Genomic DNA, 22,957 nt, shown 5'->3' with positions numbered 1-22,957 from the left:
ACTGATCTCTATTGCCTGGACAGCAGTAGTAATTCCAGGAGATCTCCAGCCCCCACCTGGAGGTTGGCAGCATGACATGACATCTGGGTCTCAGTAGCAGCAGGCAGCAACCACTGGCTATTCTCCAGCACTTTCAGTTTGCCTGAACATAAATACTGGGGTCCCGGAAGTAACAAGAGACTGTAGTGTGCTGGAATCAGAAAGAGCTGAGGTCCAACTAAAGTAGATTAGAGACCCAAGACGTGGCCCTGTATCTGAAAAACTGCTCACTCCTTTAGTATGTATTAGAGTGAGGAATGGCACTGGAGACCACAAAAGAAGTTTACCTTGCTAAATGGAGGTACCTACCTGTACTCTCCTAATGAGAACATCCCTTAACAGCAGACCTGTTCACATGTTAGAGTGAATGCACTTACATTCTGCATGTATCTGCATACAACTGTTTGTGAGAAAGAGCCAACACACATTCACTTTACAAATGAAACAAGGGACCAATAACTAGGTTTTAAATCACTCATTCAACTATACAGGCATTGAATGTTACATCAGAATTACTCAGTGTACATATGAAGAAAAATGAAGTGTACATGGATTGTATGAGCATTGACTGTAACTAGCATTCCTTTAAGCATACTATGAGAATTTGACAAATAGTTTGCAAACACATGCACCATACAGGTACACCAGTCAGAATACTGAGATTGGATGATGCTCCTATCTGTGCATACCTGATGACAAATCTGGTTTTGTTGCTATGTGATATTTGTGTGAAAAGGCTCATTGTGAAACAACCCGTTCAGCTTGCCTAAAGAAAAGCAAAAACAAAACTCTGCTCGATTCTGATAGCACAGAATCCAATCTTGTCCTCCTTAAGTGTAACTATTTGAATTGTCTAATCAAAACACTTCTTGCTGGTATCTGGTTTCCCTGCGTGTAAATGCCTCTGCTTTCAGGAAGGCTTATGACTTAACTGGGATACTTGAGGAGTCAGTTGCAAAGCAAGAGTGTACATTGGCCTATTGAGCTCATGTTTCTTGTCCCGGCTGAGGTTCCAAGAACCCGAGCAAGCTAAATTAGCAAGCAAACATGATCACTGAGAAATTATTTTCTCTCGATCTTTGTTGTCAACAACTTATTACTTTAAGGCAGCATTTTTGTTCCTGATGGAAGCTTAGACCGGTGTTAACACCCCCCAGCAGTACAATTCTTTGGCAATGGAAGAAAGTGCCCATCTCAAGATGCCATCAGAAGACACTGAGTCACCTTGGTCCTGGGTAAGGCCTTCCGACTGAAATGACTTTCAGAAGTAGTAGGAGAGTTTTTACAAAGGCAGTTCTTCTGTGCCAGGCTTGATTTGCCTTCTCAGTTTGTTTACTTAATTACCTCTTTTTTGGATAAAATAGTTTGCTAACTACCTGTTGTGTGCATTTTCTTTCTTGTCTTTGATGCTGTTCTTCGGGGAAAAACTTAAGGGCAAGGATATGTGCTGTAAATTGGGAAGTATTGGAGCAGAATACTGCTACAAGAGACCTACTAGATATATCAGGACTGAATTCATGCTTGATTTTATTCTCTTTTCCCCTGAAAGCTTAATAAGATGTTAAGGGATCATCTCTGCAATCATAAACACAGAAGTGCTACACTGATGTGCTACACCTCTGACAATTGCCATTCTCTGTGTGCATTTTTAAAAAGAGCTGTAGGAATATTACAGTTTGGATTCCATTAGCCAACTTAACTTCCTCTCTTATAAACCTTTACTCCATGATTTAAAGAGGCCACGTGCATACTTGTAGAAATTATTTGTACTCCTTGACACTGCTGGGTACTATTGGTATGTGAAGAAAATAATATCCTCTGCACTTCTGATTTGTACCGTGCATAACAGACATTGGCTGAATAGTACAGATCACCATGGCTTTGAGATGTGGCAGGGCAGCATATGTAGGTATGCATGAGAGCCATTGTCATGGGCATCAATGTAGGGATGAATAATATGGAGTAATATTTTGGAATCCCGTGTTTGCATCTTGATGACAATAACTGTGTGCATGTGTTAGCACAAAGGATAACTGGAGCAAGGGTTGGGGGTGGAATTATAGTTTAACAGTGCCACCTTGAGCAGAGTTATAGCCTTCAGAATCCACTGAAGCCAATGAGCTTAGAAAGGTGTAACTGTTTTGGATGGCACTGTAAGGCTCTTCCTTCTGATAGAGTGCTTGGGGGAAAAGAGTGATACCAAAAATAAATTTTAAAATATAAGTTTTGGGATATGATAGGTGATTCCGGGATGCCAGGAGTTTGATGATATCTAGAAGGTAAAGAATCAAAATCTGAATGTGTTAGAAATAGTTGGGTTCTCTAAGACTTAATTCATATACACTTCTTAAGGTGTTTTGGAGGTTCTCTTTCATTCCTGGTGTGCAAGTGTGAAACAATGGATCCACAGGTCATTGGCCCCTGCCCTATTATTGTGCTATCATATAGATTCACCTCCTGTATTTTCCTGTGGACAACATTATGAGGTAGATCCAAGGCAGCACCACAATGTAAAATATATATCTAGTTTCTGAATCAATTGGTAGCCATGAAGAAGGATTCATTTACAACTGCGTTTCAAACAACCCACTAGAAATGGAAGTGGTCTGTTCAATGCATATTTGTAGCCTTTCATTCACCATCTAATGATACGCCTTATGCCCATTCTCTCTCAGGAAGGATGGAAGAAAGGAGGGAGGCAGGCAGGCAGATTCCCTAACATTCTTCCCCTTTTAGCCAGCAACTGGATTCTGAACTTGGTAGCATCAACCCTAATTCCTGCTGACTCTCTCCTGCCTGCCTGCCTGCCAAGCTTCCTTTCTTTTCTGGCTCTGCTCATCCTGTCATGAAGATTCCCCCACTCTAGCCCAACAGCTGGACTCTGTGAGCTTTGAAGCCTCAGCCATTCACCTTTGGTCCTTCCATCCTGCCTGCCTGGCCATGGATGGGAGGGGAAACCTTGTGCTGCTCTTGACTGGAAGGATAGAGTGGCTGGTCAAGAATACCAGATGCAGTGTCTAGGATGTGAGAATGGTGTGCTATTATTTCCCCCATCCTTTCAGTTTTGCAGATATGGACTTGCAGAACTGAAAGACAACCCCCCCCCCTGGAAAAAAAGAGCACATGTTTGTTTCAGCAAAATGAAATGAGATCAGGAAATGGTTAATTGTTTAATGCTGGATTACAAAGCTAATTAAGAGGGAGAAATGAGCCTCATTTTTGTTCATAGAATGGAACACATGTGGAAACAAACATGTATTTAAAATGATAACTTCTCCCAGTTACAGGGCTTGATGGGCCAGTATCAGAGGAATGCCTGCTTCCACCCCAGCTGTATAGGGTGTGGTGATCTGTAAAATGGGGAAATATTATCTTGTGAATGGAGGCTGTGCACATTAACTGAAGCAGGAGAACAGTCTTGACCTGAGCAGTGATGTGAGATGTTTTGCAATGTGTGTGTTGACCCAACATATAACTCTGCAGGACTACAGCTAGAGACAATTGTCTATGAGGTGGAAAAATGAATTATATTGCTTCCTACTGCCTTATACTAATTAACAAATCTTGGACATCTGCTTGCCATCTAGGGAATAACATCCATTCATGTGATACAATTTCTTGCAGTGTTTTTAAAAGAAAAGTTGAGAGGGCGAATAATTATTACATTCAGGACTGCCAAGAACCAGCTCACCCCCACCCCAGCAAAGATTCTCTGTGCCCCTGTCTGTCACATCACACAAACACAAAACAAGGTCTGTATGAAAAATTACTTGACTTGCCTGGTTCTATGGGGCCCCCAAGGTGACACAGGGCCCTGGAATCTGGTCCTCACATCCTCTCAGTGGCTATAATTATTCAAAGGGCTGCTGCTTCCAAAAAGCAACCAGAGAAGAAAGAGGAGGAATGGTCCAGGTGATGTACACCTGGAACTGCCATCGTTGACTTTACCAGCTGTAAACTGTTTTGAGATCTATGCTCCTAGCAAACCAAAGATGCTCTGGTAACTGTAAACTATCATAATGCCAAGCACCCTGAGTATGATTAATGTTAGGTAGTAAGATATTCTCATTAGGTGTTCCATTCAACAAAGACTTAGATCTCTTCTAAACACCACTGCCAGTAGCTTGGGAGCTGTTACATATGACCTCATGCCACTGTGTAATATGTGAATACTTAACTCATCTGGGTCCATCCATAACTGTGTGATCATTTTCTTCCTAATCACAATTCTCCTGAAGAAAAATATCACACAAGTTGACCCTGCCCATGTGGTCTGGAGTATTCATGGACATTCTCTGATAGCGTAATATCAAATAAAAAGAAAACAGCTCCCAAGTCATTGGATAAATGTCTGACTATTTTAAGCATATTAAAGAAGTGATGTAAAGTCTGTATCTCTGGACATACTTGGGTGATTTGAGAGGGTTGCTTCTCTTAGGCCATTCCACACATTGGGAAATGGTCCACAATTAGGTCTCCACTCTTCACCAGTCATTTTGTAGATTTCTAGCCAGGGCTGGCCCTGCCACTAGACAAACTAGGCAATTGCCTAGGGCGCCGGCCTTCTGGGAGCACCAAATTGGGTACCCCACGTGGTTATCAGTGTGTGTGTGGGGGGGGGCACCAGAAGTTAGCCTTGCCTAGGGTACCAGATAGTCTGGCCCTGATTCTAGCATTGGTGGCTCACCATATACATAAGTTGGAGGGCTGAAAGCAAAATAGGGATGCCAGCCTCCAGCTGGATATACTCCTGATGGCCTGAAAATTTGTGTTATAGTTAAATATTCTTCCCACCCATACAATGTGTCTGATGTATATATATAAAGTACTTCTACGATAGGAAACATTCTGGATGTATAAGTTAAAAACCTGTGAGCCGGGAGGCTTGAATCTTAGTTTGGAATTTCCTCCATTCCTTTAAGCGGCTATGCTTATACATTGTATGGGCAATATGTGGTGTGATGTTATACAATTCATTAAATGTCAACTTATATACTGTATCTTGAAGCAATTTGCTGAAAGGCAGCTGCATGCTATAGGTAGTACATTTTAATGTAGTGAGCATTCTTGCAGTTGGAGAACCTAGCTCAACTGTGAAATCGACAAGGCAGCCACTATACCTGTGAATATATGGGAACGGTGTGGTCTGCAGAATAAATTTACAAGGCAGTGGGTAAGGTGGTAAGACTAAATTGGTACAGAAGTATTATTATATATGAGGACAAGATTGCATGGGCAATATATTTCATCTGGCAAATCCAGAATGAAAGTGAGGTTTCTGCGTTTACCACAACCTTGAAGAAGATTAGGAGATTAGGAAAGTGCATGGTCACAGTTAGGAGAGTCATTGTCACTGGTTCCTTGTGGGTGACACCTTTATTGTGGTTTTTGAGCAAGGACTTAGAGACTTGTTTCTCATGAAAATGAGAAGTGATTCCTTTCTCATGAATCTGTGAGTGGACTGTGCGCACCCTTATATGTTGTGCTGCAGTGATGTTGGACCTCATTATATTATACTTTGAAAGGTTGCTTGAACTTACATAAGGTGATGTATCTATCATTCACTTATTGAAGTTTGGAATAAATGTCAGTATAAATGATAAAAATCACAAACAAATACATAATATTGTAGTGTTGAATAACAGATATATTTTTGAAGGTTTTACACAGTGGATCATACTATGTTTTCTACGAGTCTATAACCCATAATCCCTTCGTTTGTTCAGACAGCCTCAAGGTGAGGCCTGGGGATCTGTGGGAATGACAGCTCATCTCCAGACTACAAACATCAGTTCCCACAGAGAAAATGGATGCTTTGGAGGGTAGACTCTGAGCTGAACACTAGCTCTTCCTGTTTCTAGTAGCATCCCCATCCCATGTTGCTTTAGGGTTGCCAAGCCCTCCTGGCAACAGGCAGGGGATAGGGGGTAGGGTTACCAGGTCCAGGTTGGGAAACTCCTGGAGATTTGGGGATGGAGCCTGGGGAGGACTGCATCCATCATGGAGATAAATGAGCTGATCTATTCCATAGTGCATAGGCGACCAGGTAGTCTATCATTGAGGTATGTCAGCCAGGCCTAGGAAGTGTTGCAGGAAGAATGTAAGGGGGAAATCAACAGGCGGTCCTCAGGCTGAAAAATGTCCCTAGACTATGGCAAGATATAACGAAACGCATTAAAATTAAGGATAGCAGTTTATATGAGAAAGCTTATGTATTTGAGAGATTGTAAGATTCAGAGCAAAGGATTCCTTTGTAAGGAATTCATACAGACAAATAGATCATACAGACATAGATCATATCATATCATATCAGATTCAGATTCTTAACCTTCAAAGCCCTACATGGTCTGGAACCAACAAATCTATGGAGCTGTCTCTCCTGGTACGCCCCAGGAGATCATTGCACTCCATGAACAACAACTTCCTGGTGGCCCCTGGCCCCTAAAGTATTTGTCTTGCCTTAGCCCAGGCCAGAGCTTTCTTAGCTGTGACCACCGCCTGGTGGAACACCCTTCGAGATGAGATCTGGGCCCTGCAGAACCTTATTCAGTTCCATAGGGCGTGTAAAACTGAAATGTTCCGCCAAGCATATGGTTGAAACAGTGGGGGTTTTCCATCTAACTTGGCCTCCTCCAGCTAACCACCCTCCCCTAATCCCCCACTTACCATATGATGTATCAGCTTTATACACCACACAGTCTCACAACCTCACCTGAATAGGGTGTGGTTCGTACCTATGGTACCATCTGATTTTAGCTTTGATTATTATTGTAGGGTATAATTTTAAATAATTTGATTATTGTTCTAACTTGTTGTACTCTGCCCTGAGCCTTGCTGCACAAGAGAGGGAAGGCTAGAAGTCCAATATTCCAAATAAATAAAAAAAATAAATGCTGTTTAGACAGAGATCTTTTTTAAACAAACAAGTTTCCTTTTCAGACCCTTAGCTATAAAATGCTTGGGGATGACATGGCGCTGGAATGTGTAAGGCATTTGTCAGTGGGATGAGAATTCTACCTGTGGGCGTAGAAATCAGAATTAGCAATAAGCTTGAGTCAGGTGATTCTTACCTTACTTAACACAACTGCTGTGCCTGAGGCAAAGCACAGGAGACTGAACAGAATAAGATGTCAGTGGCAATAAAAGACTCACCCTGAAGCTTGCTAAATGGGCTAAACACAGTGAGCTCCAGATTGAAAACTTGAAGAACAGGTTCTGCAGGAGGAGTCCCTTTGACTATTCCATAATACTAAACAAAACACAATTTCAATGAACAACCTGAGCCAGTTTTCTTCTTCTGTACCATAAATTGTTCAGGATTTTAAGGAGGATTGATTACAACCCAGCTTGCAGATGTTTCAAAATGAAATTCAGACTAACATAGATAGAGCCAGAGGCTTATAATATACCTTTTTTCTTGTCCCTTATACTTACAGAATTAATGTAACACAATAGCATCACTTGTGGTTAAATACCAGTGCCTCTTACTTGGCCTCCAAACTGGCAATGCTCTTTGGGGTTGAACATAATATCAGGGTTGAACTAAAGGACACAGTGCTGAATCATATTCTGGGTTCCGCCTATCTTTTAGCCCCTAAATCAAGATGCTTCTCATGCAACAGAATTCTTTCTCACACAGAGACTGTCCTACATAATGCCCAACAAATGCACACATTGGTTTCTTTTAGTAGTGGATCAGGATATTTTGGGTTGGAGAGTAGAAAATAGAAAATCCCAGAGACATCCCATAGTAGTTAAACATATATATATATATATATATATATATATATATATATATATATATATATATATATATATATATATATATATATATATAATAATTAACCCAATGCTGCATTTAATGAAATCTCAAAATTTGTCTTGCCTCATTGAAGATAACTAAGTGCTTCCTTGATTTTGATATCTACTACGTATATACAACTATATCTTGTGCTAGCCATGTTTTCTAATAATTGGCAGCTATTACTTGTTTAGTGTGTGAAAAAGGCGCAGTTGTAACATTATGAGCTCTGGACACTTTTTAAGGGGGTCAATATTGTCTAAGCCAGTGGCTCTCCAGGGTAGACCCTGAAAAGGTCTGTCACATTATCTACTACCAGGTCATCATTTAAACTAGAAAGACATGGACAACTGAATGTAAGACCGTCTGTGTGCCAAGCAGATACTCTACCACTGAGCCATAGCCCCTCCAGTTTTTAAAGCACTCTTCTCTGAACAACTGATTTAAGTATGAATTGCAGCAATGCATTATGCATTACTATTGCCTGTATGATTCCTCTTCCATCACTTTGCTAAACTTACATGTGTCACTATATAGTCTTGATTTATACTTGATCAATGCAGATGTACAACCTGTAACTGGAGCTTGTATACTCTGTGTTCTTTAACGAAACCCCCTCTCCCTCACTTGTGGAATCCTATTTAGTCCCTGTATGTCTGCTGAGATTTCATAAGGTCTTGCTCAGATGCTTTCATTAACTGTAATTAAGACTTTGTTTATACACATATGTACATCACCAGCAATGCAAGCCTAAACAAACATATCATCCTAAACCCATTGATTTTATTGAATTTAAAAGTGTAATTGCACTATAATTTTTTATTTAATTACATTTTGATTATTTACAACAAACACTGCTGAGCATTAAGAACATAAGAGAAGCCATGTTGGATCAGGCCAATGGCCCATCCAGTCCAATACTCTGTGTCACACAGTGGCCAAAAATTTTATATATATATACACACACACACACTGTGGCTAATAGCCACTGATGGACAACTGCTCCATATTTTTACCTAACCCCCTCTTGAAGCTGGCTATGCTTGTAGCCGCCACCACCTCCTGTGGCAGTGAATTCCACATGTTAATCACCCTTTGGGTGAAGAAGTACCTCCTTTTATCCGTTCTAACCCGACTGCTCAGCAATTTCATTGAATGCCCACGAGTTCTTGTATTGTGAGAAAGGGAGAAAAGTACTTCTTTCTCTACTTTCTCCATCCCATGCATAATCTTGTAAACCTCTATCATGTTACCCCGCAGTCAACATTTCTCCAAGCTAAAGAGCCCCAAGCGTTTTAACCTTTCTTCGTAGGGAAAGTGTTCCAAACCTGTAATCATTCTAGTTGCCCTTTTCTGCACTTTTTCCAATGCTATAATATCCTTTTTGAGGTGCGGTGACCAGAATTGTACACAGTATTCCAAATGAGACCGCACCATCGATTTATACAGGGGCATTATGATACTGGCTGATTTGTTTTCAATTCACTTCCTAATAATTCCCAGCATGGCGTTGGTCTTTTTTATTGCAAACGCACACCATCTTGACATTTTCAGTGAGTTATCTACCACAACCCCAAGATCTCGCTCTTGGTCAGTCTCTGCCAGTTCACACCCCATCAACTTGTATTTGCAGCTGGGATTCTTGGCCCCAATGTGCATTAATTTGCACTTGGCCACATTGAACCTCATCTGCCACGTTGACGCCCACTCACCCAGTCTCAACAGATCCCTTTGGAGTTCCTCACAATCCTCTCTGGTTCTCACCACCACTATATATTTCTTATCATTTAATTACTCTGAATTTGAATACTTACTGCTGTGATCTAGAGTGCATATGACACTGCAGTCATACATATATGGCCACCGCAGTCATACATATATGGACACATATATGGCCAGGGTCCTGCATACCTTAGGGACTGCCTTTCCCCATCTATGCCCCAGCGAGCACTTCGGTCCAGAACCCAAAACCTGTTGATGGTCCCCAGCATCAAAGAAGCTAGGCTTGCGTCAGCAAGAGCCAGGGTCTTTCCCATCGCTGCTCCTAGCTGGTGGAATGAGTTGCTGGAGAAGGCGAGGGCCCTGCGAGAGCTCACACAGTTCTGAGGGCCTGCAAAACGGCACTCTTCCACCATGCTTTTTTATAATGACATCTACAGTGACGGATTGGGCCCAGAAACACCACCAGTGGCTTGTCTGGGACCTCTAGAAGTTTAAAAATCGACCAGTCTGATTACCACTACTAATTGTTGTTCAGATACATCGAATTAGCACCAGCTGTTTTAAATGTTTTAACGTTTTTATATTTCCTGTTAAATGGTTGGGCATGCTATTGCTGACCCTCGTATTGTTAGCTGCCCTGAGCCTGCCTTGGCGGGGAGGCTGGCATATAAATGAAATAAATAAATGAATGAATGAATATAATCCTGACCACAAGTTCTTTGCTGCCAAGCATTATTGAGAAGGATTTATTTTGCAATGGCTGTTTCACCCTTCTCCCTCCTGCCATTTCTCCCCTGCAAATCTCCTTCCCAGCTGCCTTCACCGCCAGCATTTAGAGAGAGCAGGCATCAGGATTACAGAGCATGCAACTGCAGGATAAAGCCAGGCTTTGACATGAATTTGTGAACACCTCACGTCTTCATCATCAGGTACAAGTAATACCACTTTTTAGAGGAGCTCCTTGTTTAACTGGTCTTTTTTGCTACTTGATTTTATTGCGTGTTTCAATCCTTGCTGTTAATCATTTAAAACTGCTGCATTTGAAACATCATCTGATGTTCTTTAACGCCTCTCCCCAGATTTTTTTTTTTGCTGGTTGTTTTTCCTTGTTTTAAATTTTTTTTTTTTTGCTACCCATCACGGAGGCTTCCGTCAGGCAAGAAGCAAAACAGAAATACTGAAAAGAATCCATCGCTCCTTGATGCTGCTCTATTCCAATGAAACAAGCCAGCATGAGCCAGCCCTTGTTGGCTTTTAAAGATGGCTCCTCTTCAGTCTAGTGATAGGGAAACTGAGCAGTTTTTACGCCTCTTGGGAGCAGATGAGAACCACTAAAGGGCAGAAGGTTATTTATAAAGGAACAGTTGTGCTGATCCAGCCTACACCGTTGGAAACTTGGGCTTCTGCCCCCCCCCCCACTTGGCATCATCACTCCTTTGTAACACCTGTTGACCAAGGACTTATGAGAGTGCCAGCTTTTTTGCAAAAATGAAATGCTTTCAGATACACTCACAACATGCACTTTTGCACATGCTAAATGATACACTTTCAATCCACTTCCAATGTACTTTAGCTTACATTTGCGTGTGGATTTTGCTATTCCACACAGTAAAATCCAGTAGCAAAGTGCATTGAAAATGAATCGAAAGTGCATTATTCAGCATGTGTGAAAGTTAGGGCTGCCAGGTCCAACTCAAGAAAAATCTGGGGACTTTGGAGGTGCAGCCAGGAGACTTTGATGGTGGAGCCAGGAGTAAGGGTGTGACAAGTACAATTGAACTCCAAAGGGAGTTTTGACAATCATATCTAAAGAGACTGCACACCTTTTAATTGGAAACAATGAAGGATAGGGGCACCTTCTTTTGGGCTCATAGAATTGGACCCCCTGGTCCAATCTTTTTGAAACTTGGAGGATGTTTTGAGGAGAGGCCCTGGATATTATGCTGAAAATTTGGTGCTTCTACTTAAAAAAAAACAGCCCTACAAAGCCCCCAATACCCACAGATCAATTCTCCATTATACCCTATGGGAATTGGTCTCCATAGGGTATAACGGAGTGCCCAGCAGACATTTCCCTCCCCCCTCCACTTTCTGCTAATCCTGAAGTGGGGGGAGGGCCTCCAAACTGGGGGATCCCCTGCTCCCAACTGGGGATTGGAAACCCTAGTGAAAGTGCCTAATAAGACCAGTTTTGCACTTATTCCCATATGCCCTTTTTTCACCTTCTGTGAAAACCTGTAATTTTTTTTTAATGCAACCTTTGCCATTTATCGTAAGGCTTACAGGACACTTCAAATCATGTTTAAGTCACATTTTGCTTTGAGGCCTGGACACTGGCGAGAACAGTTGTCAGGAAACCCACCCACCTAGAAGCTCATGTTCTGCCCACTGGAAGAGATGGATGATATGGGTGGAAGCAGTTGTTTAGGTGATTGACACAGGACTCCTCCACAGCAGGTGATAATGTACTGGATTCCTTTGACTTCAATGACAACGAATGCAAACTTTATGTCGGGCAGCAAATCCCTGACTTAAAATTTGTGGGCGCAAACTTGCATTTTCCCTACATACAGCACTCACTATAAAGCCGGAGAAATATCTTTAAAGTCAGGACGATCCTGGCTTAAGAAAAAGGACAGTGATTCTAGGACCATTTCCTCTGCCCTGAACCGGTAAAAAAAGTAGAATCCTCATGTTGTATTCATGATTTAGTAACTGCACACAGGAGTGCAGTTTCAGACTTTAAAGGAATGAGAGAAAACGGTTCCAGAGGGAGGAGGAAAAGGAACCCAGTGGCAAAAGTGCACCTTTGAACTGCAGTGTACCTCTGGTCACCCTGCTTGGACATCATCATAATTCAACTGCAAGAAAAAACCCCAAACCCAGTTTGGGTTTGTAAAATAATTATAGTGTAGTTTGTGAAATAACAAGTATAGTGATGTTAGCCACAGTGCATTAAATTAGTTTAAAAGTATCATTCAGTCAATTGGGCAGACATATACTCTTGATGTGGGGAATAATCATATGGAGCCTGAAAAGCAGACAGCAGATGCGTTCTAATAATACACTTTGCAACTTGATGTTTACTGTGTAAGAATAGCAAAAATCCAGTTGCAAAACACATTATTTAGTGTAGTGTGAACACACCCACTAAAGAGCATCTCTGGTCATACTTCTGGTCATTGGAGTATGCTGAGTGAGAGATGTTGGAGATGTTTGTTGGATCTAGGGCAGCATTAGAAATGAAAGAAAAAAGGAAGTGGGATGGTTTTGTTTCACATTAAGCCAGCCTCAATTTGGGTTTTTGTCCTGGCAACGTCTTTAGGCATATAACTTCTTCATGTAGTATTTGGTAGCATGCTTGAATTAGTCACACTTTGATCAGTGACTTTCATACAATCATTTGCCAAGAATGGTGTTACTATGAATAAAATTAACGTGATGAATGCATCAATTAACATGATGATGATGATGTTGTTGTTAATACTATCCACACCCAAAGCTTTCTAGGTGGTTTACAAGTAAAAAACCATAAAATACAATAACTAGACATTAAAATTGAAAAAATAATATAAGAACAAAAGAACATTAAAACAGTAGAAGCAGTAAAGAACAATTAACAGAGGAAAGTTAATCATAATGGGCCCCTGGAGAGGCTTGCCAGGTTGATACTGGAAAATACCTGAAGACTGTGGGCGTGGATCCAGGAGAGGGTGGGGTATGGGGAGGGGAGGGGAGAAGCCTCAGTATGGTAGAATGCCATATCATCCATCCTTCAAAACAGTCATTTTCTCCTGGGAGCTGATCTCAGCAGGGAGATTGTTTCAAAGATGGGAGGCCACCACCAAAAGGCCCTTCCCCAGTTGCCACCCTCTGAGCCTCTTGAGGAGTTGGCACCCCAAGGAAGGCTCCAGAGTCTGAGCGCAGTGTCCAAATGGATTGAGGCCAGAAGATGCACTTTGACAGGTATTGTGGTCCCAAGCTGAATAGGGTGCTGTTGGTTAAAACCAGCACCTTGAATTGGGGCTGGAGACATATAGGCAGCTAATACAGGTAGATCAGAATTGGTCATGTGTTTGGACCTCCAGTTATTAATCTGGCTGCTGCATTCTGCACCAGCTGCAGCTTCTGAATTGTCTTCAAGGGCAGCCCCACATAGAGGGGGGAGATTACCAGAGCATCGATTACTGAAACCAGGTTATCTGTACCCAGATAGGGGCACAGCTGGGCCACCATCTGAAGCTGATATAAAGCACACTAAGCCATCGATGCCACCTGAACACAGTGGTATTTGAGGAAGAATCGCACTGCTACAGCACCAACCCTAAATCAGACTTTTCCCTGCAGCCGCTGTGGCCGGACCTGCCTGTCCCACATTGGTCTTGTCAGCCACCAGCGAGCCTGCAGCAGACGTGGACTATTGCACCCTTCTTAAATCTTCGTTCGCGAAGCCAAGCCGAGAGAGAGAGAGAGGTGTGCCCCTGCTCCATACAAAGTTGACTTGTCATCTACTGAAAAAGCAGAGGAGTGTTTTTAGATCCTCCAGAAAAGACATGGGTGACATTATATCCTGATTTCTCTTCCACCTCAATGAAATCACAGTCCTGAAGTGTAGACAGCAAAGCGTGCACATTAAAGCTGAGGTTTGGGTCTAACCAGACCCAGACTGCAGGACCGAGGACCCTATATGAACAGCCTTGGGTTCCATAAAATAATAAATGAAAGGGGCGGGGTATGTATCAAACAAACAAATGACATCTCACTTCCCAACTTTGCTTTGCTATGACTTGCAGCTCCTATTAAAGTCAAAATCTGACAAGTTGAATATGACCCAAAGGATATAAATACCGAATGGAAGCAGAGGGAAAACAGAAAGACATCATCCGTTCTTCCCAATTCATATTCCCCATCAGGATGTATCTACCTTCAGAGTGTTGATATTTTTAGAGGCTGACACGAGGTGAGCCAACACTCTGAAATTGTTAGAGGTCAGATTTGTGATGTCACACCAAGGTGTTGTTGATTTTCTGTCTTGTGTTATTTTTTTCCTGGTTAAGAACCTGTTTACATTGTCATGTTCTCAGGTAGAGGAAGTCCTGAACTTGCTTAAGTTTCTGATCTGTTTACATCAGCAAGGGGTGATGAAGCTGAAAAGAGATGAAACAGAAGGTCAAGTGACTCATCTCTTTTCCTATCATCTTGTTAACAATGGTGTATTTATTGACTCGTGCAAGGCTTATATTTCATTGCTGCAGGCATACAAGACCTAATTTCAATGTGATATGAGTGGACAAAAATAACATGCTTATGTGACAATCTACATGTCCAGTGCCTAAACATGGATTTGACCACTATGTGAGCAATATTGGCATATCAGCACAATACCTACCTGTGGTAGTCTAAATATTTAATTTGCATTTAGGAACTAAGTAAAGGCATTTCTAGTCACCCAGACTTTTAACTAGTTTTTATCCCACATTTTCATAGCCTATCGTTCTTGTTTGTTTATTGCCATTAGTGGTCTTTGCTATGGGCAGGGCTTTTTTTTTGTAGCAGGAACAGTCAGTAGGCAAGGGCTGTTTTCTGTGGGGCCTGCTTATGGGCTTCCTTGAGACTGGTCACTGATGGAAACAGGATGATGGACTGATCCAGCATGGCTACTCTCAGCTTCTTGTCAGATTGACAGGGTAGAATGGATTGCACCACTCAAACTGCAGGTCTGACAAAGCCAGGGATGGAATTCTAGCAGGAGCTCCTTTTCATATTAGGTCACACACCCCTGATGTAGCCAATCCTCCAAGACCTTACAAAAAAGAGCTTAATATGAAAAGGAGCTCCTGCTAGAATTCCACCCCTGGACACAGCTATTGCAATTTTGAATGCTCTTTCTCAGACAAAGCTCCCTGTAAACAGAAAACTGTTAAAACTTTCTCTTTGCTGTGCAGGTTTTCTGTTTGCCTGGAGTATTTTTTTTTAAAGTATTACACTCAAAACTGAAATCCACCTCCAACAGGGGAACAAGGTCCCTTTGTCCCCTGTGCTTCCTGATGCAGCAATGGAAAAAATGTTGGCGAAAATGACATTCAAGCAATGTTGCAATGTCACTTCTGGTCAGACGCTCTAGCAACTCCCCCCCCCCCCCAAATTCTACAGTTTTACCATACTGGGCTTTAAGTTTTAGCTGCCAACCTTAACTTGCAGTCTGCCAGAGTTCAGTCCATTCTGGCCTTTATGAATTCAACCACCTCATTCTCCTGCATGTGTTAACCAGTGCCCCATCTCCCTGAGTTGCCAGACTTCAGGTGGAGCCTGGAAATCTCCCAGAATTACAGCTGATCTTAGGGTTGCCAGGCTGGGGTTAGAAAATACCTGGAGATTTTTTTGGAGGGGTGGATCTAGGAGAGGTGGGGTTTGGGGAGGGGAGGGGAGGGGAGGAGCCTCAGCATGGTACAATGCTGTACAGTCTACCCTTCAAACCAACCATTTTCTCCAGGGGAGCTGATCTCTGCTAGCTGGAGGTCAGTTGTAAAAGCAGCAGATCTCCAGGCCCCACCTGGAGGCTGGCAACCCTAGCTGCTGGTTTGAGTGCATAGATGTTTTATGCATAGATGGGGAAATTAAATTTTATTGAATAATTATCGCTTGCTTTGCTGAGTCATAGTTTTAATGTTGTATCATTTCTTGTTTTATTTCTTGTTTCATGTGAGCTGTGGGGAGGACCTCATGTGGGGAGGGCCTCATGACTGGCTTTGCCCTCCCTCACCACTAGGGTTGCCAGGCCTGGCCTGGTGACCAGCAGGAGACCAGGAGGTGAAGTTGGGCAGTGGCCATTGGCAACAGAATGACATCATTTCCGGGAAGAACCCATAAACATGGGAATGTGCAGGAACTCTATGGTAAAACCCCAGAATTTCCAGTGATTGCAAGTGAGGCATGACATCACTTCCATATTTTCCCCAGAAGTGGAATTGTCCCATCAGCCCTGAAGGCCATTTAATTTTTTTTTCTCCCACTAGGGTACTGGCAGTCCTACACAGCATACTGTGAATTAGTCTTTTGATGGTAAATACAGTAGTTAAGAGACTTGGGTTAAAATATTTGTATTTGCTAGGTTTCTGTTGTTTTTGATATAGTAAACTGCTTTGAGTCCACACTGAGCAAAGGAAAGTGGATTAAGGTTGTGATCAGATGAACTGTTTGATACGATGTGATCACTTCTCCCTACCTGATTTAATGTGCACATCCAGACAGCATTATTTGTCCCCATTCCCCAGTAATCGGCCCCCTGTCCTCACCCCAACTTTCACAACACCAGAGAAAGTCCAGTATTTATGTATCAAATTGTTCTCACTAAACATTTCTGGATGTCTAATCTACCCATTGCACACCCAAGGGTTGTGGGAGGTCTGAGGCATCTGTTCCCTTACCACCATTTTATTCACAGTTAGCGATGTGTGCATAACCACATATTCACCCTGGGGGATAAGTGGTTCTGCTCATGCACAAAGCTGCCCATCTGCTATGTGGAGACTGCACAGCAGTTGTCTGATTGGTCAACTATGGGGTGAGGCAGGATTAGGATGGTGTGTCTAGTCACACCATGCCGAGCCTGTCATCTGACCACTGCCTATTGTTGTTCTTCAGTCACATAGTCAAGTCCGACTCTTTGCGACCCCATGGACAAAGTCACCCCAGGTCCTCCTGTCTTCCACCATCCTCAGAAGTCTGCTCAAATTTGTGTTTGTTACATCAGTAACACTGTCCAGCCATCTCATCTTCTGCTGTCCCCTTCTTCTTTTGCCTTCTGTCTTTCCTACCATCAGGATCTTCTCCAGGGAGTGCTCCCTTCTCATTTGGTGGCCAAAGTATTGGAGCTTCAGCTTCAGCATCTGACCTTCCAGGGAACTGTCTGGATTGATTTCCCTTAGGACGGACTGATTTGATCTTCTTGCAGTCCAAGGGACTCTCAAGAGTCTTCTTCAACACCACATCTCAAAAGCATCTATTCTTCTGCGCTTGGCCTGCCTTATGGTCCAGCTCTCACAGCCATACATTACTACTGGGAATACCATCATATGGACTTTTGTTGGCAGGCTGATGTCTCTACTTTTATTATACTGCCCAAGTTAACTATAGCTGTCCTCCCAAGGAGCAAACATCTTTTAATTTCATGGATACAGTCACCATCTGCAGTGATCTTGGATCCCAGAAATGTGAAGTCTGTCACTACTTCCATGTCTTCCCCTTCTATTTGCCAAGGTGTGATGGGGCCAGATGCCATGATCTTAGTTTTTTTGATGTTGAATTTCAAGCCTACTTTTGTGCTCTCCTCTTTCACCCTCAACAAAAGGTTCCTTAGGTCCTCCTCACTTTCTGCCATTAGAGTAGTGTCATCTGCATATCTGAGGTTGTTGATGTTTTTCCTGGCAATCTTAATTCCAGCTTGTGCTTCATCCAGGCAAGCATTCTGCATGATGTACTCTGCATATAAATTAAATAAGCAGGGTGACAATATACATCCTTGTCAAAATCCTTTTCCTATTTCCAGTTGTTCTATATCCCGTTCTGACTGTTGCTTCTTGACCCTTATACAGGTTTCTCAGGAGACATGTGAGCTGGTCTGGTACTCCCATCTCTTTAAGAACTTGCCACAGTTTGTTGTGATCCACACAATCAAAGGCTTTAGCATAGTCAATGAAGCAGAAATAGATGTTTTTTCTGATACTCCCGTGCTTTCTCCATAATCCAGCGAATGTTGGCGATTTGATCTCTAGTTCCTCTACTTCTCCAAAACCCATCTTGATCTTCTGGTAGTTTCCGATCGACATACTGCTGAAGCCTAGCTTGTAGGATCTTTAAGATGACCTTGCTGGCATGTGAAATGGTGTGATAGTTTGAACATTCCTTGGCATTACTCTTCTTTGGGATTGGAATATAAACTGACCTTTTCCAATCCTGTGGCCACTGTTGTGTTTTCCAAATTTGTTGTCATAATGTGTGCATCACTTTAACAGCATCATCTTTTAGGACTTTGAATAGCTCAACTGGGATACTGTAATCTCCGCTCGCTTTGTTGTTAGTAATGCTTTCTATAGCCCATTTGACTTCACACTCCAGGATGTCTGGCTCAAGGTCATCGATTTCACTGTCATGGTTGTCCGGGACATTGAGATCCTTCTTGTATAATTCTTCTGTGTATTCTTGCCACCTCTTCCTGATCTCTTTGGCTTCTGTTAGGTCCCTACCATTTTTGTCCTTTATCATGGCCATCTTAGCACGAAACATTCCCTTGATTTCTCCAATTTTCTTGAAGAGATTTCTTGTCCTTCCCATTCTATTATTTTCCTCTATTGCTTTGCATTGTTCCTTCAGGAAGGCCTCCTTATCTCTCCTTGTTGTTCTCTGGAAATCTGCATTCAGTTGAGTGAATCTTTCCTTTTCACCTTTGCCTTTCGCTTTCCTTCTTTCCTCAGCTATTTGTAAAGCCTCATCAGACAGCCACTTTGCTTTCTTACATTTCTTTTTCTTTGGGATGGTGCTGATTGCTGCCTTCTGTACAATGTCACGAACCTCCTCCCATAGTTCTTCCGGCACTTGGTCTATCAACTCTAGTTCCTTAAACCTATTCTTCACCTCCACTGTATATTCATAAGGGATGTGATCAAGGTCATACCTGAATGGCCTAATGGCTTCCCCAGTTTTCTTCAGTTTAAGCCTGAATTTTGCGATGAGTAGCTCGTGATCTGAGCTACAGACAGCTCCAGGTCTTGTTTTTGCTGACTGTAAGGAGCTTCTCCATCTTTGACTGCAGAGTATATAAGCAATCTGATTTCTGTGTTGCCCATCAGGTGATGTCCACGTGTAGAGTCGCCTTTTAGATTGTTGGAAGAGGGTGTTCGCTATGACCATTTTGTTCGCTTGGCAAAACTCTATTAGCCTTTGCCCTGCTTCATTTTGTTCTCCAAGGTCAAACTTGTCAGTTGTTCCAGTCACCTTTTGACTTCCTACTTTGGCCTTCCAGTTCCCTATGATGAGGAAGACGTCTTTTTTTGGAAGGTGTTGTAGATCTTCATAGAACTGGTCCACTTCAGCCTCTTCTGCATCAGTGGTTGGGACATAGACTTGGATTACTGTGATATTGAATGGTTTGCCTTGGATACGGACTGAGATCATTCTATCATTTTTGAGATTGTATCCCATTATTGCCTTCTTCACTCTCTTGTTAACTATAAAGGCCACACCATTTCTTCTATGAGACTCTTGGCCACAATAATAGATGTAGTCATCCTCTGAGTTAAATTCATCCATTCCCATCCATTTTAGTTCACTGATTCCCACATGTCGATGTTCAGTCTTGCCATCTCTTGTTTGACCACATCTAGCTTACCTTGATTCATAGATCTTACATGCCACGTTCCGATGCAGTATTGTTCTTTGCCGCATCGGACTGTTCTTTCATCATCAGACACATCCACAGCTGAGCGTCCTTTCAGCTTTGGCCTAGCCACTTCACTCTTTCTGTGGTTACTTGAATGATTGTCCCCAGTAGCATATTGGGCACCTTCTGACCTGAGGGGCTCATCTTCCAGCGCCATATCTTTTAGCCTTTTGTTTCTGTTCATGGGGTTTTCTTGGCAAGGATACTGGAGTGGTTTGCCATATCCTTCTCCAGTGGATCACATTTAGTCTGGGTTCTCAGCTGTGGCCTGTCCATCTTGGGTGGCCCTGCATGGCATAGCCCATAGCCTCATTGAACCACACAAGCCCTCTCGCCACAACAATCCATTATAGGGAACCACTACCTAGAGGTGTCTAAATATATATATAACTTCAAATGTGCCAAAGAATAAATAATTTTAAAATATTTTGAATGCTATAAAGGTAGCCACAGTTATATGTGGAGGACTGAAGGGATGGGAGGCCACTAGGCATTGGGCGTGTTAAATCTTGAGGGGGAGAGTAGTAGATAGGAGTACCCTATCATCATCAAGCCGCATACCAAAGTGACAGCTGCCCTCTCACACACACCCACACACACAAAAACGAATACGGTATGTTTTCCTATGGGAGACTGTAACAACTGTCCCTGATGGGAGGCTAGGGATCCACCCACCAGATGTTTCCTGGGGGGGGAAGAGGGGTCAGCCTATGCTTCTGGTGTAGTTTCCTTCATAGTGTTTGAGGAAAGCATGCTTTGCAACACAGGTGTTATTTAGAGAATTGTGGAGAAGCAACAGTTCTAAGCGGACATATTTTGGAGAGGAGACATACCCAATGGATAAAATGATGGCTTTAAACTGAACGCAGCTAACCTTATACGTGTAACATGTCCCTTTAACATCAGGTTGCATGTCGATACAACTCTCTGGGGACTCAATAAAGCCATAGAGTTTTGCATGAATCCTAGATCCTTGGTTTGCCAGCCCCCACAATTATTTGTTGAAAGGATTCTGTTGTGTGTGCAAAATGGTTTCTATTTTTGCATTGGTTTGTGTTTGCAACGGGTGAGCTTTTCAAAAACAGACGCTTTGTAATACTAGGAGATCCCCAACCCGGAGGTTGGCAAGCTGCACTTTGGGGGGAAAACTATGTTGAGGGTGTTAAAGGTTTTTTCAGTGTCTGTCTGTGTGTTTTATGGGGGAAACTGTTGCAAGACAAGCATGACTAGTTCTGCTGTCCATTCTAATAACACTGCCCCATTAATTATTAATTGCAAATAGACACTGAAAAAACCTTTAACACCCTCAACATAGTTTTTGCACAGATGTCCCAGCATTAGGGTTGCCAACCTCCGGGTTGGGGATCTCCTAGTATTACAAAGCGTCTGTTTTTGAAAAGCTCACCCGTTGCAAACACAAACCAATGCAAAAATAGAAACCATTTTGCACACACAACAGAATCCTTTCAACAAATAACTGTGGGGGCTGGCAAACCAAGGATCTAGGATTCATGCAAAACTCTATGGCTTTATTGAGTCCCCAGAGAGTTGTATCGACATGCAACCTGATGTTAAAGGGACATGTTACACGTATAAGGTTAGCTGCGTTCAGTTTAAAGCCATCATTTTATCCATTGGGTATGTCTCCTCTCCAAAATATGTCCACTTAGAACTGTTGCTTCTCCACAATTCTCTAAATAACACCTGTGTTGCAAAGCATGCTTTCCTCAAACACTATGAAGGAAACTACACCAGAAGCATAGGCTGACCCCTCTTCCCCCCCCCGGAAACATCTGGCATTCCTTGGGTGGGTGGATCCCTAGCCTCCCATCAGGGACAGTTGCCACAGTCTCCCATAGGAAAACATACCGTATTCGTTTTTGTGTGTGTGGGTGTGTGTGGGAGGGCAGCTGTCACTTTGGTATGTGGCTTGATGATGATAGGGTACCCCTATCTACTACTGGGGAGGGGAGGGGAGTTGTATTTGTGTTTTAATGTTCATGATCCTTACACAAATAAATGACTGCAGATAGTAACCTCAATGTATGCATCAAAATGAGACAACAATGGTAAGGAGTGAAAGAACAAGAAGTGAGATTGAGGTAGCCAATTGTTAAAACAGCTGGCTCTTTTCCTCATGAAGCTGCCTGAGATGTTTGACTTGTGATGTGGCAACACTCCAGCTTGGTGCTGCAAAGCCTGAAGATATGCTGTTATGTCATGTCTGCAGCACTCCAATGTTTTATCTGGGCCTCGAGCACACCATTTGTTTGCATGTGTAATTGTTCTGGAGTTCACGTTGGATCTGAAGCTGCAATTGGAAGCTTCAAGCGAATAATCACAGAGACCGGAAGGTTTGAGATAAGACTTAGAAAGAGATACCTTCTGAATACTGCAAAATTAGAACTTTTGTTTGGATCTTTCTGCTAAGATGATGCCTACAGGATTTAAAAGAGACTCTTGGGATCTTTTCAGTCTCAGCAAAGACTCTTCAAGGATACCTCAAAAGTGATCCAACTTTCTTAAAGGATGCTGGTAAGCTGGCTTCCAACTGATTTCATTTAGATGCACAGTAGTGGACTAATCATATCTGTAAGAGGGGGAAGTCATTTAAATTTCTTACTGGTATTGACTCTCTTTGTGGGCTCAAAGCAGAAGTCAGGAGGTGTTATTTTATCTGTTTTCTTACAGGAATTCCATACTGGCCCCTAAAAAAACCATCTATGAATGGTGTCAGATTGCAGAGACCAGGTTCAAGGTTTAAATGAAAGCATATGCTCTTAGAGATGCGTGAAAATAGAGGGTAGCTCAAAACTGCTTTCACGGATTTACAGATGTCCCCTTAAGGGCAAATAACTAACACAGTTCTAGTTGAGGTTTATTGAAATCAGCAAGTATGAACCACTCTATTGAGAAACAACTAGTTAGAGTGGAAGAAGAGGAGAAGAAAGTAATTG

General features: G+C 42.5%; 1 protein-coding gene across 3 annotated transcripts in view; it reads left to right on the top strand.

Annotated features, from left to right (window-relative positions):
- The first annotated feature begins 1,005 nt into the window (after positions 1 to 1,005).
- Positions 1,006 to 22,957, top strand: part of LPIN1 (lipin 1) — a 146,541-nt gene continuing 124,589 nt past the window's right edge. Inside the window, exon 1 of one of the 3 annotated variants that reach the window (XM_060233799.1) lies at positions 1,006 to 1,274. In XM_060233799.1, coding sequence (XP_060089782.1) covers positions 1,215 to 1,274 — 60 coding nt within the window. In that variant the 5' untranslated portion in view covers positions 1,006 to 1,214. The remainder of the gene's footprint in view (positions 1,275 to 22,957) is intronic. The other 2 variants (XM_060233776.1, XM_060233793.1) reach the window with 2 other exon arrangements.

The sequence above is a fragment of the Heteronotia binoei genome, chromosome 1 (genome assembly GCF_032191835.1).
Source record: "Heteronotia binoei isolate CCM8104 ecotype False Entrance Well chromosome 1, APGP_CSIRO_Hbin_v1, whole genome shotgun sequence".
NCBI classification, from domain to species: domain Eukaryota; kingdom Metazoa; phylum Chordata; class Lepidosauria; order Squamata; family Gekkonidae; genus Heteronotia; species Heteronotia binoei.
This window is presented reverse-complemented; position numbering and strand designations above follow the sequence as displayed.